Source organism: Saimiri boliviensis, chromosome 1 (genome assembly GCF_048565385.1).
Source record: "Saimiri boliviensis isolate mSaiBol1 chromosome 1, mSaiBol1.pri, whole genome shotgun sequence".
NCBI lineage: Eukaryota > Metazoa > Chordata > Mammalia > Primates > Cebidae > Saimiri > Saimiri boliviensis.
In genome coordinates, this window is record NC_133449.1 from 233981989 (window position 1) to 233999059 (window position 17071).

The 17071-nt window shown below is 35.7% G+C and overlaps 1 protein-coding gene across 1 annotated transcript in view; it reads left to right on the forward strand.

Annotated features, from left to right (window-relative positions):
* Positions 1-17071, forward strand: part of ANKRD31 (ankyrin repeat domain 31) — a 188008-nt gene that overhangs the window by 35801 nt on the left and 135136 nt on the right. The window contains exons 6-10 of the mRNA XM_074384703.1: positions 3218-3261; positions 6481-7050; positions 9401-9675; positions 10205-10317; positions 13730-13885. Coding sequence (XP_074240804.1) covers positions 3218-3261; positions 6481-7050; positions 9401-9675; positions 10205-10317; positions 13730-13885 — 1158 coding nt within the window. The remainder of the gene's footprint in view (positions 1-3217; positions 3262-6480; positions 7051-9400; positions 9676-10204; positions 10318-13729; positions 13886-17071) is intronic.

Consider the following 17071-nt stretch of genomic DNA (forward strand, 5'->3'; position numbering starts at 1 on the left):
AATACAAAAAGAAAAGCAACTATAACAGGATGTTTAAGAGTTTTAATGGGCTGAGTGTGTTGGCTCACACCTGTAATCCCAGCACTTTGAGAAGCTGAGCCAGGATGATTGCTTGAGCTTAAGAGTTCGAGACCAGCCTGGGAAGCACAGCAAGATCCCCATAACCACACAAAAAATAAAATCCAGGTATGGTGGTGCATGCCTATAGTCTCACCTACTCAGCAGGCTGAGGCAGCAGGACAGCTTGAGCCCAGGAGTCCAGGAGATTGAGGCTGTAGTGAGTCATGTTTCCAGCCCGGGCAACAGAGGGAGACCCTATCTCAAAAAAGAAAGATACTAAATGGCAAGCATAAGTTTCTAATAACACTGCATAACAGATCAGTACATAATAAATGACAAGACAAAAGCTTTTGTAATACTGACCAAGTAAAACTTAAAGCATTCTGGGCCAAAACATTGTATTACAAAAAATAAAATTTATGAAGTTTAAGGCATTTATTTATAAGTAAAGCCAGATAATTGGTTACTCAGATTGAAATCATCTTGAGAGAAATAGTCTCATACCCCAACCAGGTAGTCTGTAACTCGGGGAAGATATCAAAGTAAGTTATTACTTTAATCTTAAGAAGGTATAATAAAAAATACAGAAATACAGAAATAAAGAAGAATGAATTACACCAGTGATCCTGTTATTTTAGAATTCATTTAAGAGCTTTTGTATATTTGAAGTGGTAAAAAGTTATGTCAAATGTTTAGATTAAATGGTTTAAGGAAATCTAAGTTTGTTAGCAGTGTTTAAATGTTAAATAGTAATTTCAAGTTTTCATGACTTAGATACAGAAGTTTAATAAATTGACCATTAAACTAACATAAGTACAAGTGGTAATTAATGTTCCTCTTTAAATATAAAAGACTTTGTGATTTTTAAAAGTTTAATAAATATCAAATGGCCTAATATAATTCAGACTATACCAAAAATACCCTCCAAATTTAGTTAAGACATATTTCGCACTTTTTACAAGATGTAGTTATAGGTTAAACAAAAAGAGTCACGTTTATAAACCTATATAATGTCATCTTAGAGGCTGAAGTCCTTTTTTCTTTAAGGATGTATTGAACAATTTGAGACAGAGGTGTCATAGATAATATCATGCCCCGGGCATTCCTTTGGGTTTTTTTTTTTTGTTTGGAGACGGAGCCTCTCTCTGTTGCCCAGGCTAGAGTGCAGTGGTATGATCTTGGCTCACTGCAACCTCCACATCTGGGATTCAAGTGATTCTCCTGCCTCAGCCTCCTGAGTAGCTGGGATTGTAGGCACACGCCACCATGCCCAGCTAATTTTTGTATTTTTATTAGAGTCAGGATTTCACCATGTTGGCTAGGCTGGTCTTGAACTCATGACCTCATGTGATCCACCTGCCTCAGCCTCCCAAAGTTCTGGGATTATGGTAGACCACTGCACCCGGCCTCTCCTTTGGGTTTCGACCATAACAGCTGTCATCAATAGTTAGACAAAAATTTATTTTTATTTTTCTCATACCCAATTCTAGTATTTATTTTAAAACAGGGTTCCTTATGTCCTATATTCCCATAACTCTAACTTCCTGCCCATTTGGCCTCCTAAGTGCCAGCATTGTGATGCCATTGGCATCTGTGGACTGTTGTCACCACTCTCTATAAACTTCTGAGTCATAAGTCTCAGAGGCTGTTCCTTTAAAAGTGCCACATGGCCAGGTGAAGTAGTGTATCCTTGTAGTCCCAGGAATTAGGAAGGCTGAGTTGGGAGGCTCTTTTGGGCCCAGGAATTTGAGGTGGCAGTGAGCTATGATTGTGGCGACAAAACAAGATGCCCATCTCTAAAAAATGAAAAAATAGTGCCACATGTACCAGGATTATTGCTTTGTATGTTTCTTGCTGCCCTAAAGCTGCTGTGACTAGAGAGCCATAGAATTGGTAGTTCTCTTCCATTCTGGCACTTCATTGCAGCTCCCTCTTGCCTTTACTCCTTTCAGAGTATTCAGAACAAGAAGCTCATTTTATTATAATTCCAGACCATAAGTTAAATCACATACAAGTAAATCATTAAATTGTTAGCTTTTATAGCTGTGTTCTAATACAGACCTCTGTCCCAATTCAAAGGGTAAAGTCTAACCAAATTGTACAAAGATAAAGATAAGCCAACTATCTTAAGCAAATATAATAGCTTTGGCCTTAAAATACCTGTGTATAAGTTAAATTTTGTGTATAAGTTCAACCAGGCCTCTATGGCCATTTTCTTTGAATTTAATGCTTTAGAATTATTTCTCATGTATACCATTAGATTTTGCCTCTCTAAAGTGACAAGCAGAAAATTTGAAAATTTATGATTTAATGATTTTGTTAAATGATTTATTAAGGGATAGACAGGAATTCAAGAATTCTTTGTGTATTTGTAAAAACTTTTAAGTAAAATTTGTGGTTAGAAAAGGTAATTCCCTCTAAATGTGTTTATTTTTAATATAGTAATTAAATTACTATAAAATATTTTATAATACATAGTGTATTTATATGCTTGTTTTACAGGAATAATGAGAGGTGATTTGTCCATGAGGGCTCTGCTTTCATTAACGAATTAGTGCCTTAATTGCAGGAATAGGTTCATTCCCTTCTCTCTTTTTTTTTTTGTAAAGATGAGGTTTCACCATGTTGGTCAGGCTGGTCTTGAACTCCTGACGTCAGGTAATCCGCCCACCTTGGCCTCCAAAGTGCTTGGATTACAGGCGTGAGCCACCATGCCCAGCAAAATATTTTATTAATTAAGCTTTTAAAATAGTAACTATTGGAATCAAAGAATGATCATTTTTTCAATGGTAAGAGTCAAACTCTGTAAAATATTTGAATAATTTTATTATAAGCCAAATATGAGTGACCATGGCCTGTGTGACACAACCTTCAGGAGACTCTGAGAGCATGTGCCGTAGGTGGTCAGGGCACAGCTAGTTTTATACATTTTAGGGAGACATGAGACATCAATCAATATGTGTAAGATGAAGATGTACATTGGTTCTGTCTGGAAAGGTGGGACAACCAGAAGCAAGCATTCATTAATATTAATGAAATATTTGTTGTGTCAGTTGACTGAGGGAGTTTAAGTTACATGATTATAAAATGCCAACTGAGAAGGTATGTTTTTAGTGCTTTCATATACCTGGATTTAAAAGGTATTGTTCTTTTCTAGGGCCTGAACCTGAAAGTCCTGAAGTTTTGCCACACATGGAAAAGGTTAGTCTGTATACCAAATTAACTATGTAGATTGTGGATTTAAATTTTTAAAAAAATAATATGGATTAAGGTATCAAGCTCATTTAGACCCTCCCTTAGGCAGGAATATGACTAAACCATTTCAGTAGATAGAAATCTTTTCTTGTCTAATCACCTCTTCCATATTTATTTTTTCTTATTGCTAATAAAAGCATTTTCTTGATCTGCATTTCTTATCTAGTACTGGAAGTCTCTTATTCTTTATCTAGAGTAGAAATATATAACTTGTTATCAAGCTAGTTCCTGAGATACTATAGCAAAGTTCCTTCTGTTGGTTTGTCTGTTACCCTAGTTCCTTTAATATTTTGTGCTAAATTCTATTTTCTCATCCTCTAGTTGCTAATAAGTATCAAGTGCCTGCTTTGGATTTGCTTTGTACTTGGAGCTATGGAGAATCAGAGGACCACAGGAATGGCTCTGCCCACAATGAACTCATTATTTCCTTAGGGATACCGGGCAATCAAGGACCTCCCTAGGCTGGCCCAGTATACCCATACCTTATGTTTGTTTTGTTTGTTTCTTTAGAGGTAAAGTCTCACTTTGTTGCCCAGGCTGGAGTGCAGTTGTGCAATCATAGTTCACTGCCATCTTGAACTCCTGGGCTCAAGAGATCCTCTCGCCTCAGACTCCCAAGTAGCTAGCTGGGACTACAGGCCTATACTGCCATGCCCAGCTAATTTTTTCTTTTAATTGTTTTGTAGATACTGGGTCTCAGCATCTTGCCCAGAGTTGTCTCTGTGCCTTACCTTATCTCAGCCAGACCTTACGCATTCCTGCCTTCATGCTTTTCTCAAATCAGGAGCCAGAAGATGAAAAATAACATAAAATTTGGAAACCAGAAAGGTCTAGGTTCCAAGGATAACTGTTTATATCTGCAAGATAGGGACAGCAATAGCTGTTTTATAGGTATTGTGAGGACCGAGCAGTGATGGTTCATGGTGTCTGGCACCTAGTTGGTGCTCAGTAAATGTGTATTCCTCCATTCTTTCACTCCTTCACAAATCTTTAATTTCTGGCTCAAATACCTTTTCTTCTGTGATCTATTTCAGATAACTCTGGTGATCTTGACCAAAGTAATTGCTCCCTCTCTAGTATTCATTGTTTACTGACTATATCATTATTTCCAAATCACTTGTACTCTATGATATTAATAGACCTACTGATGAAAAGGATGTTTTTGGACAAAAATGTTTGGAGAACACTGTGTCCTAAAGTTTCCCAATGCACATGGTTTGGAAAGTCCTGTTGTAAAGTAACTTGTTTAACTTTGCTCAACCAAGTATTTTTCACACAATCACGAAAGCCCTCCACTGCCTCCATTTTTTTCTTCCCCAGAAATCTCATTTCTGCAAGACACTAGCCTTCATATTTATCAAGCAAATGGGCCTGCTGCCTGATGTGCATAAAAGCCAATGCTATGGCACTGACTTTTGAGGGGGGGAAAAAAAGGCTTTATTGTGAGACAAGCCAGCAAGGAGACAGGAGAGGCAGCTCAAATTTGTCTCCTCTATTTTGGGTCTGGAAGAAGTTTTAAGGGGTCAGAAGGTAAGGGAAAGGATTTAGGAATGTTGGCTTGCAGAGTGTGATTAGAAGGCTTCAAATTTGACCATTTACGATAAGGTATATTTAGGCGGATTTTAGCTCCAAATCTTCCCAGCCAGCAAACTTCTTGCTTCAGAAAGAGTTCCAGTGTTCAGGTTCCAGTTATTTCTCAGTCTTTTTGGTTTAGGGGGACAGGGGGTCATTTCTCAGTCTTCTTGGTTCAAGGTTCTGACTGTGCTACATGACTTACAGTTTTGGCTGTTATACCTGCCAGATGACTTGACGTTCTGTTACCAACAAAGTAGGGCCAGTTTGGACAGTTCTGTGGTTATAAATGGAACTGTTTCATATACACTAGCTTATGCCATTCATTTGATTTCGTAAGTGTTCTATGACATTATTTGTCTTCTATTTAATATCTCTGATATTTATGTCTTGAATCTTAAGTTAGAAATAAGTTCTTTTAAGACAGAGCCCAATATATATACTTTATTTCACCTGGTGCTTTGAATTTAGTAGTCATAAGGACTTCGAATAGGTGCAAGACCTTGAACTGAGACTTAGAGAGTAAGTAGGATTTGGTTCTTGAATTTATTCCAGATTCCTTTGATCTTTCTGAGAAAATTATAGTTAGCATTCTTAAGTGCTGTATAGTATTAATAAACGTGGAATAGATAAAGGTGGCAGGTAGAAAAGGACAGGAGGAAGAATAAAGTGGTTTTGCTTCTCTCACTTATGTTAGATCAGAATATTAGAAGGCTTACAAATTACAGCACATCCTGTCAAAGGTATGGTGGATTTGATTTTTCGGAAAAAGCTAGTCATTGAAACCCATTCTGTTATTTAAGGCCAATAAAAAGTATTTAGTGTTCAAAATATTTTCAGCCCCTTTAAAGCACATTATTTTCTTGAATGGCTAATAAACTCATTCTGAAAGCAATTTCAAAAGACGGATTCTAACAATATTTTGAGTCTTAGAAATATTGTGAGAACAGGTATACCTATTAAGGTGATGTCTTAGAGAAATAATAGTCATTTAGAAATGTTTTGTGTTTTTTGTTTGCTTACTATAACCACAACTCAGAGCCATTAATTTATAGCTGGGGCTTGTAATATTTATATAGAACTGTACCCTCATTTTTCTACCTTTTCCCTCTCACCTCTTGTCCTTTGGCCTGTTTACTCCACATTTAGTTATTCATACAAAGGTAGGCAAATAAAAAGAAGGTAAAATTTTATTCTTTATAAACCAAATAGGAAATTTTTGCAAGAAAGAATTTTATAACCATTAATTGCTATGAAGCTTTGAGATAATCTGTTAATTTAACTATCAATGCCATCTCTGCTTCTTCTGTTAGCACAGATAATTTAAACTTAGATGAATAATTTGCCATTATAGTTACAGTCCAGCCAATTTTACTGTTGGTCTATTATTAAATGTTTAACCATGTATTTAGTAATTAGTGATTTGGTATAGGAAAGCAATAAAATTGTCTTTATTTATGGAAGGGAAGGAAAGTTGGTAATAAATTTTGAGGGTAACTTACAAACAAGATAAACTATAAAACTATAAAGTTTTCATTTTAAATACTTTATTGTATATGCTATAATGATGTAATTTCTATTTGTAATACACAGGAACTAAGTGAAGGCAGAAATTCTCCTGAAGTTAGCCTTCTCTCAGGCACTGCTATTATAGTATCTGATACGGTTACTGTAAAGGAGACATCAATAATAGAGCCAGAGAAGATCTTAGCAGAACCAAATCCATTTTTTGAGCCTAGAAAGGAAGTCACATTGACCGTGACTTCTGAAGAAACTAAGGATGAAGAAAGCTCACTTGAAACCTTTGTGTCTGCCTTAGAAAGGTTACTCACATCACCAGAAAGCACCCAGGAGGAAAGACTGTTTGAATTAGTAAGTGATTTTGATCCTAAAGAATTGATGAACCCATTGAGTGACTCTCTGAGTTCCATATCAATACATTTGAATGCATGGTCGTCATGTCACAGAGATTTACAAGAAAATGTGAAGGATGATGCATTGCCAGCTGAATTATTAGAAGCCCTGAACACATTGTCAGAAGCCAAGGTGGAAACCATCTGTCATAGAAAAGAGGGAGGTAGCAGTCTCAGTGCTAGAAATGAATGTTTAGAAGTGGAGTTCAATATGTCTCAGATCCATGAAGATTGTACACAAATAGCAGAGGTGAATTTTGAATTTCTTTGTTCTACTCCACCGTTTGAACATGGTTCCAAGTTAGCTGAGCTGTAGGATAAGCATCTTTGAGTGGAGCAAGTAGCTGAAAATATGATTCTATGATTTTGCCTTTTATAGTAAAGTTCAAGAAATTATAATTGTGTTGAAATCAAATCTACACAAATATCAACACCCAGAAGATACTTTGTGACTTGGAAGCATAGAGTGATCTTTTTAGAAGTTCCTAGGGTAGAGTTTCCAAGGAGTTAGGAAGTTAAACAGAGTTTTTCCCAAGAGGCCTGAGAAGACGTATCATTAGATTGCTTATATGTAGGAAGGAAAGAAATTCTATACTAAAATTTTCTTTGTTAGCTCAAAAAATCACTATGTCTACTTGGGTGCAGAGTAGTGATGGGATACCCCACATTAATTTACATTTTGACATAGAATATATGCAGTTGGGATGCTAGGGGAGGGAAAAAAATATGCCTAGCTTAAGCAGAATTTTGCCTTCTATGTCTACAAATACTGCCAGGCGGCATAGCTCTTGGGGTTTAGAATTCTTGTGGTATTATGCCTGGAGCCCTGTAGTGGCCTATCACTCACAAAGTCCCTTTGCATATTGACAGTTTCTTTTTTTTCTTTTTTTTAAATTTGAGGCAGAGTCTTGCCCTGCTGCCAGGTGCCAAGCTAGAGTGCAATGGCACGATCTAGGCTCACTGCAACCTCAGCCTCCCGGGTTCAAGCAATTCTCCTGCCTCAGCCTCCCAAGTAGCTGGGACTACAGATGTGTGCCACCATGCCCAGCTAATTTTTTGTATTTTTAAGTAAAGACAGGGTTTCAACGTGTTAGCCAGGATGGTCTCGATCTCCTGACCTCGTGGTCCACCCGCCTCAGCCTCTCAAAGTGCTGGGATTATAGGCGTGAGCCATCATACCCGGCCAACAGTTTCTTTGTTTTTAAACATAATCTTTATTTTTTCTTCCTGATTATAATAATAATGCATCTTCATTACAAAACAAATTTTAAACCTTACAGAATGACATAATAATACAGTAACAAAAATCCTCCACAGTTTCACTCATTAGAGATAATTACTGTTAACAGTTTGGTGTATCTGTCTCCAATTATTTCTATCATATTCTATATTAGTTCATTTTATACTAATGAGATTATATTATATGTAATGCCTTCCAACTTATTTTTTAAATTTAATAATGTATCTTGTTTATCTTTCAATGTCAGCAAACATAGCACTACTTAAATCTTTTAATTTGCTGAATAGTATTCCACTGTGTGAATATATTGTAATTTATTTAACTAATTCACTGATGATGGTCGTTTTGATTGTTTTCTTTCTTTTCTTTTTATCTTCTGATTACCAAAATGTTTCTGTGTATATCCTTATGAAGATTTATGTAACAAAATGCTGAGCTTGTGTTGCAGCACACATACCTGGAATAATACTGCATGAAGTTCTGGTTAACAAATCTCAAAACTGACATAGGATTTTTTAAAATCCAGAAAAAGAGAAACCAATTATGGAGATAGGGCATGAAGATTATACATTCCAGTGTTCTAATACAAAAAGAGGGAATATGAGTAAAGTGTAGGAAATTATGATTGGTACTAATAAAGTGAATATGAATTTAGCAAGTCTTCATTAGGAAAGAAAAAAGAAACCCTCTTAAGTAGAAAGGAGACTTACTTAGACCAGATCAAATGAAATACTCAGCTATAATAAAAATGTTGAACTTGTTACCTTGAGAAGCTTTGGAAGATGGATATGTAAGTAAACTAAAGAAAGGTTTAGATGATATGTATAAAGAATACATATGGTTATGGAAGTGAAATCTATAATGAATTATTAAGGGAAAGTAACAATCCCTGATATACTGTTAACCTTTTAAAGTCAGTGTAATGGAGGTTATGTACTATCTTGTTCCACAAAATATCACTTACTGCTGCTATCAGATAACAAAACCCTAGGCTGAATGGACCATTGATCTAGCCTAGTGTGACATTTGTAATGTTTTCGTGGATCTCTCATCATTCTACATTCCGATTTCTTGCAAAATTAAAGCTCTCAGAGTGACCATAGTTTTGCTCTTGAATTTTCAAGGTAAATATTGATCAAATCATTTTTACTTATACTCTTAAGCTTTTAAATCTGCATTGTCCTTTATTACATTAATTATTATAAAATCTTTCATTATGTTCATGTCTATGAATTCTTGTACTTGCATCCTGTAAGAGGCATTTTAATTTAATCAATGGTCAAGACAAAATTTAACTTCTTACAGTTTTAATTTTTTTGCAGTTTTGTAATTGTTTGTGGGTATATTTACATATTTGCAGACTCTACAAGACCCAAATCCATCTGGATTGCAAACTTTGACTCATCAAAATATCACTTCTTGTCAACCACTAAGTAATAATAGAAATTCAAATTTAGTGACAAATAGCTCTGACCAGGAAACTGCATTTGTGTTAAGGAGATCATCCAGACTAGAAAAACTGAAAATAAACAGAGATGCAAAGTACTCAGATCACATGTATAAGGTGCCAGAAAAGATTTTACCAAAAATCCTTGGCTGTGAGGACTTAACAGACTCTTCAACTCAGAATTTCAGGTATGCTATGAAATTATGTCTTTATCTCCAGGTATGCTATAGACATTATAGATAATCATATGCTTGGGGACATTAGGGTCAGTATACAGGTAACACAGGGTAAAGAGCTTTATTTTTTATGTCGTTGCTTTTTTTATTTTGCAGTTTTTGATCAGTGCCATACCACACAGCAAGCAAGGCAAAGAGCCTGCGTGTTTTTCTTTAAAGGGTGAAGAGAGTGGATAGTGGCATGCCAACTTGGGGATTGAAAAGCAGGAGATTCAGAATACTTATACCTGTAGATGACTAATCCTAAAGAAGAGAAACTCATAGGTAGTGCAAAGAGAGGGCTAGAAGCCATGATGACTGGCATGCCTGCTGCAGAATTACCTTTAGGAACCATCTCCATATTTAAAACTGCCATACCACTTGAGAACAGCTCAGTAAAATACCCTGGAGTTTTAAAATTATAGTCAAAATTTGATATAATTCTCTGTGAATGTTTGTAGAAACCATTATAGCCTTTTAAAAAAGTACATCATTTTTCAAGACTGCAGGATCCGGCTTTAATGACTGATGGTAAAAAGAAGAATATGCATTCAACCAGGTTCAAGAGTGGAGGAAAAATGATCAGGAAAAATGAACAATTTTCAGGAAGAAAAGGTGATACTTATTTTGAGTATTTTTCTCTTTGTTTAAGTGAGTAATTTACAGAAACAGAAATTTGGTAGAAAGCATTCAGAGATTATCTTTCTCAACGTTTTAATTTTACTAATGATGAAACTGAAGTTCAGATAGATTAAAGGTTTTTCCCAGCATCATACAGCTCATTAGTAGCATAATTGAGAATTGATCTTGAACTTCTGACTCATAGGTTAGTGTTTTTTTCTATAAATCTACTTTGGAGGGAGTAGTTACATACCTCTTTTAAAATTTACATGTGTAATTAACCTAGGATATGGCTATGAAAAATCATATCAGGAGGAATAAAGGAAAGGACAAGGCACAACTGTTATTATTCTTAGACCTCATTTCTGTGTTCCTGTAATATCCAAAAGATTGAACTAAACAACTCTCAGAAGCAATAAGAGAATTTAGAAACACTGTTTAAAAAATAATAGTTAGTAGAACAACTGGCAAAACTGAAATATGGATTGTAGATGAAAAAATAATATTGAATCAGAGGTAAGTTTTCTGAATTTGATAATACTGTGGTTATATAAGCATACATCTTTGTCCTTAGAAATATACATTTAGTGAGGGAAAAGGGCATGATGTATAAAAGTTACTTTTTATGTATACATGTATCTGGATAGCATATGTATTATATATAAACAGGAAGAAAGAATGATTTAAAGTCAGTGGCAAAATGTTAACAAGGGGTGAGTGATTTGTTCTACTTTTACAACTTTTCTGTAAGTCTGAAATTATTTCAAAAGTTTTAAAAATGCAATAAGCTGGAGTCAAAAATTAATGCCTTTCACATATATGTATGTGTTAGCTTGTTAGAAAATATAAGATATTATCTCACTTATTGTCACACAAAAAAAATACTTTTTATAACCAATAAGAAATGTATCATCCTTATGAGAAAACAGTTTAAAAATTCTGGCCGGGCGCGGTGGCTCAAGCCTGTAATCCCAGCACTTTGGGAGGCCGAGGCGGGTGGATCACGAGGTCGAGAGATTGAGACCATCCTGGTCAACATGGTGAAACTCCGTCTCTACTAAAAATACAAAAATTAGCCGGGCATGGTGGCACGTGCCTGTAATTCCAGCTACTCAGGAAGCTGAGGCAGGAGAATTGCCTGAACCCAGGAGGTGGAGGTTGCGGTGAGCCGAGATCGCGCCATTGCACTCCAGCCTGGGTAACAAGAGCAAAACTCCGTCTCAAAAAAAAAAAAAAAAAATTCTACTGAGGGACATAAAAAATGCTTGAATAAATGGAAATAAGAACCTTGTTTTTGACCAGAAAGATTCAGGATTGTAAGAAGGTTCTCCCTAAATTGTACTATAAATGCATGAGATCTCATCAAAAACAGATTTTTATTTATTTGCTAATTTAAAATTTTTATTTTGTATTGATTCTACAGGGATAGAGAGTAGCTATGAGAAAGTTTTAAATATTAAACATCACCTAGAAAAGTAAATATGAAAGACTAGCCAAGAAAATTCTGAAGAATAAAAGCAGAATAAAAGCAGAAAGTTAGAGTGGCAAGACCTTGTTTTCCGTAATATGAGAGAATGTTAGAAAGCTGCAGAAATTAAAGTCATTTGACACTGAAGCAGGAGTAGACAGATAAATCAATGAAACAGAAGAGTTTAGATGTAGATGCCAGCTACAGTAAGATGTGGGACAGATATGTAATATAGATGGCATCTCAAATTGTGGTGAAAAGAAAGACTAAGCAATAAATAGTGAAAAACACAAAATTGGATCCCTATAACATTCTTTACACTAACTTTAATTTCAGATTGATCAAAGATTTAAACAAAAAATAAAAGTTATAGAAGAAAACATAAGTGAATCTTGCTGTTACCTTGGTGTGGAAAAAGTGTTTTTAAACCCTCTTGGTTTCTGAGTTTAAAATCATAAAATTAACTACATACATTTAAAAGAATGGTAAGATTCTTTTAAAGAATGATGGAATTAACTACATACATTTTAAAATTGTATAGAAATATACCCTAAAGAAGAATCAAATATCAAATAGCCAAGAAATATTAGCATCATTCGACAAGGGTTTAATTGTATTAGTATGCAAGAAGCTTTTATGAAACAGTAAGGATAAAGAACAGGAGATATATGTTATGGCCTTGATGGTGGTGATGGTTTCATGGGTATATTCTTGTCCTCAAGTGTATTGAATTGTATACATTAAATAAGTACCCTTTTTACATGTCAGGTAATTATATAATTATATAATTATAACTAGTGCAACTGGCACAGACAGATTTGGAAGTAAAGACTGCTCTGATTATGGTAAGCATACAGTTTGTCTAGTGGGAAAATAACACTCTGTATTCTGGTGTACAAAAAGGCAGACTCAAAGTTCACGAGTTTGGTTTGTTTTACAGTGGGGCTGAATCAAGGGAGTCAAAAGGCAAGGCAATTGATATGTAGTCCATTAAGAAAGCTGCTGCAGGCCGGGCATGGTGGCTCATGCCTGTAATCCAAGCACTTTGGAGGCCAAGACTGGCGGATCACCTGAGGTCGGGAGTTCAAGACCAGCCTGACCAACATGGTGAAATCCCGTCTTTAAAAAAAGAAAAGAAAGCTGCTGCAGTACTCCGTTTCCTTTGTAAGGTTTTAGGATGAGGAGGTTAGCTGGATAAAAATTGGATATCAAGCTATTCTGAAAATCAGAAAATCCAAATGAGTATTGCCATCCAAATTGACAGGATTTGGAGCATATGAATGAGGAGCTTCAGTATTTTAGGAGGCACAGTGGAGAACTGATACTTGGTATACATTATCTGGAAAGGTATTTTAATCATGCATTTCTGGCTTAGTAAATAAAAATTGCAAAGATCAAGGCTATGGTTCTCTGCTTAATTTCATTAATCTACTTTTAGCAAAGAAAGAAAATTTTGCATTCCCTTTTCCAGTCTCGCTGGGATTAGTATTTTTTTTTTGTCATATACGCCTCTGAAATTCTTCTCCTCATGGTCTTATAAGACATTTGTTAATATAACATTTTATTAAATTTGATAATATATTATTCTAGGTTTAGATAATCCTTTTCACCAGAACTTTTAAGAAGATAATCTGTTAGTCTTCTCATATATACACCTTTCATGAGTTTTCAGTTAACATATAGTGTTTATCATGATTTATAGTTTACTTCAAATATTTTTAAATTAGTGACATTTGTCTCTTTTTCCTATTTGTATATAGTTGGGTTAATGGATGAATATCCTCATAATATACTATACTTCACTTCTAGACTGTTTTCTGAGTTAATCCTGTTACCTATGTTCGTGAGGTTTGTAGTTTGAAATCTGTGGTTTGTAATCTGTATTCCTTTTTATATTCAAATAATGATTTTTTTCTTTTGTTCATTCCCTCATTTCAGAAAAAATGAAGGTGAAAAAAATACATCTTGCCAGCATTAATCGGAGAAACATTTTTGGAGAGAACTTAGTATATCAGGCTGCTCTGCACGATGATGCTGGTCTTGTTCGTCATTATATAAAACAAGGCGGAAATGTTAATCAGCCAAGTTATGCTGGTAAGTTAGGGTTACCACCCACAGTTATCTTAAGAGTGGTTTGCAGTTTCAGCTGAATCACTCTTAGGAAAGTATAGCAAAGTGAGCCTAAGGTAAGTTCCAAACAGAAGGCTTTCAGGTCATTTTCCTATTTAAGTAGCTCGTCACCATTATCTTTCAGAGAAGGGAGCAGGGTGAGAAGACTGGGTGGGAAGAGAAGAACATTATGTTTCTCCTTCAAAGATTATGCCAGGTAGGTCATGTGCTGTGGCATCCAGAAGGTACCTGGGGCTGGCTTTGCATGGGCATTATTACTATGAGACTCAGCCTTGAATGAAGGAGAAATGATGTCAAACACTGGAAGAAGCTGATGGTGCATTGAGCTACAGGGGAAAATTCATGATGAAATGGTAGATGTACAGTAGGAGCAGTGGCCAGGGAAATGGAAATAATGCAGTATGAAGCACAGAGGTTGGGACAGGGAGCTCAGAAAGAGCAGTATTTCTGCAAGGGTGGGTCACTGGTACCATTTTCCCTGTAGGTAGAATGTGACATGTTCTCCTGGAGAGGAGTGATTCCTTAAAGGTACTTAAGTACTTTAATACACTGAACAATACCGGGAGAGCCTGGATGGTGCCTTTGGGTGTCCATACTTTTCCTATTGTTTCTAAACTTGCTCAGTTTAGAAACAGTGCAGAGTCTTATAGTGCACAGAGATGGTACAGTAAAATCCATGGATAAGCAGGTAGTTACAAGTGCACTCTCAGTACTTTACCTCAGCAAGGCCTGGGTTTACCCTGTAATCATGATTTTAACAGGATATTATTTTAAATGTCATACCCAGGTCATAGCTTAAATCCTTATTTGCTAGCTATAGCACTTATTCTCTTGATTGCAAGAGGTATGTGGTTCTTTCTGTTGGTATTCTTTGTCCTGCCCATTGAGTTAAAGAGTAGCCCTACATGTAGCTAATTTTGACTTTATGGATTTCCCAAGCATCCATAACATATTTCTTTTTATTAACCTTTTTTTTTTTTTCCTGCATCAGTGTTAACATTCTCAGTGGCTGTTTCCTTCTTGTCTTCGGCCAGTTAATATATACCTTTTCATCATTGTCCCATGCACTTCTGTGACCTTCATGAATTCTTTATCATATTTTCCATGCATTTTGAACTCTCTTGTTCTCTACTTTTCCCTTACTTTGCAGCTTAGCTCTATCTTTATTTCTGGCTACCACATCCCACAGAATTACAGAGGGCAGTGTTTCCACAATGTTTCCATTTTCAACAGAATCACCTGCAATGTTTGTTTAAAATACAACCATCATTTCACCTCCCAAACACACACACACACACATACACACTCTCTCTCTCTCTCTCTCTCTCTCTCTCTCTCTCTCTCTCAGTAAAGGTCAAGGACTGGCAAGAGCTGTATGACCTCTAACATGTCAGTTCAATGTAGTGAGTGTTTACAAGTATGCCTTCTATGTACTGGATGCTGTGAAAACAAAAAAATTAATCTCTAATAGTAAGAATTTAAGTATACTTATTTTGTGGTACACTAAAACAAATAGGCCCACTGCCCTGTGAAAAATGAACAAAATGTCATAATGGACCAATCGTCTTTTATATATAATATTTTGAATTTTATAAGTCCCCATTTACGTTTTATGATATTTTTGTCTTTGATTAAAAAACCAATGCAGGGAGCTCAGAAAGAGCAGTAATTCATTATCCAAAAACAAAGGTGACAGCCATGAAGTAGGCTAAAAAAGACTCTGAATACTCAAAATAGATCACATTTAAAATTTTTTGCCTAAACCCTCTGAAATCAATGCCTTGAGCTTTATTTTATGCAGAATTCTATCTGATTCCTATACCTGTAACACATTAGAACTGAAAAGAAAAGTTGGCCCAGGCCACCGTATTAATAATCGCCTGAAGTTTAAGTCAATAACAAAGCAAGAAATAGATAACTTAAAACATGAAAGACAAAATTGTTTAGGACTGTGTAATGTAGAAAGGAGTGCACTTTATACTTCTGTGAGTGTTAACAATGGCTACATTAGAGCATATAACAAATTTTAATCTTAAATCTTTTTTAAAAATGCTTTAAATTATGTTCTCTTTAAAGAAAATTTATGATTATATTCAATTTTAAAAGAGATTTCCTCTAAGATAGTTAATTTCTTTTTTAAAAAAAGTTTTCTTGGGGCTCTCCCAATCTGCAGATTTGGGAGGTAATAAAAGATCTGTTGTAAAACGTGTTCCATCTTTATTTTGGAGGGGTGGTTTTACAATACAAAAGGCATGATCCTTGGGGGAAGGAAAATTCTTTGTTACATTTCATTCTTTCTGTAATCTGTAGTGATTTCTGTGGTCTGCAGTGGCGTTCTCTGCAGAATAAAGCTCCTTCTGGTTTTATTGACACTAGGAACTTCTTTCAACCACGAAACTGTTAATTCTTCCTTACTGGGTCATCCTTGCTTAAGTCTCATTTCAGGTAGCATTCATTTTTTTCCTGGAATTGGGCACTATTTATTTTTTTATTTTTTTTTATTGCATTTTATGTTTTAACATAGGGGTACATGTGAAGAACATGCAAGATTGTTGCATAGGTACACACATGGCAGTGTGATTTGCTGCCTTCCTCCTTCACCTATATCTGACATTTCTACCCATGCTATCTCTCCCCACCTCCCCACCTGCCTGTCCTTCCCCCATTTCCCCCCAACAGACCCCAGTGTATAGTGCTCCCCTCCCTGTGTCCATGTATTCTAATTGTTCAATACTTGCCTAGGAGTGAGAATATGCGCTGTTTAATTTTCTGCTCTTGTGTCAGTTTGCTGAGAATGATGATTTCCAGGTTCATCCGTGTCCCTACAAAGGACATGAACTCATCGTTTTTGATGGCTGCCTAATATTCCATAGTGTATATGTACCACATTTTCCCTGTCCAGTCTACTATCGATGGGCATTTCGGTTGGTTCCAGGTCTTTGCTATTGTAAACAGTGCTGCTATGAACATTCGTGTGCATGTGTCCTTACAGTAGAATGATTTATAATCCTTTGGATATATAGCCAGTAATGGGATTGCTGGGTCAAATGGAATTTCTTTTTTTTTTTTTTTTGAGAAAAAGAATAATAAGAAAAAGAATAAAGAAGAGGAAGAAAGAGAAAGAGGAAGAGGGAGAGAGAATGGGGGTAT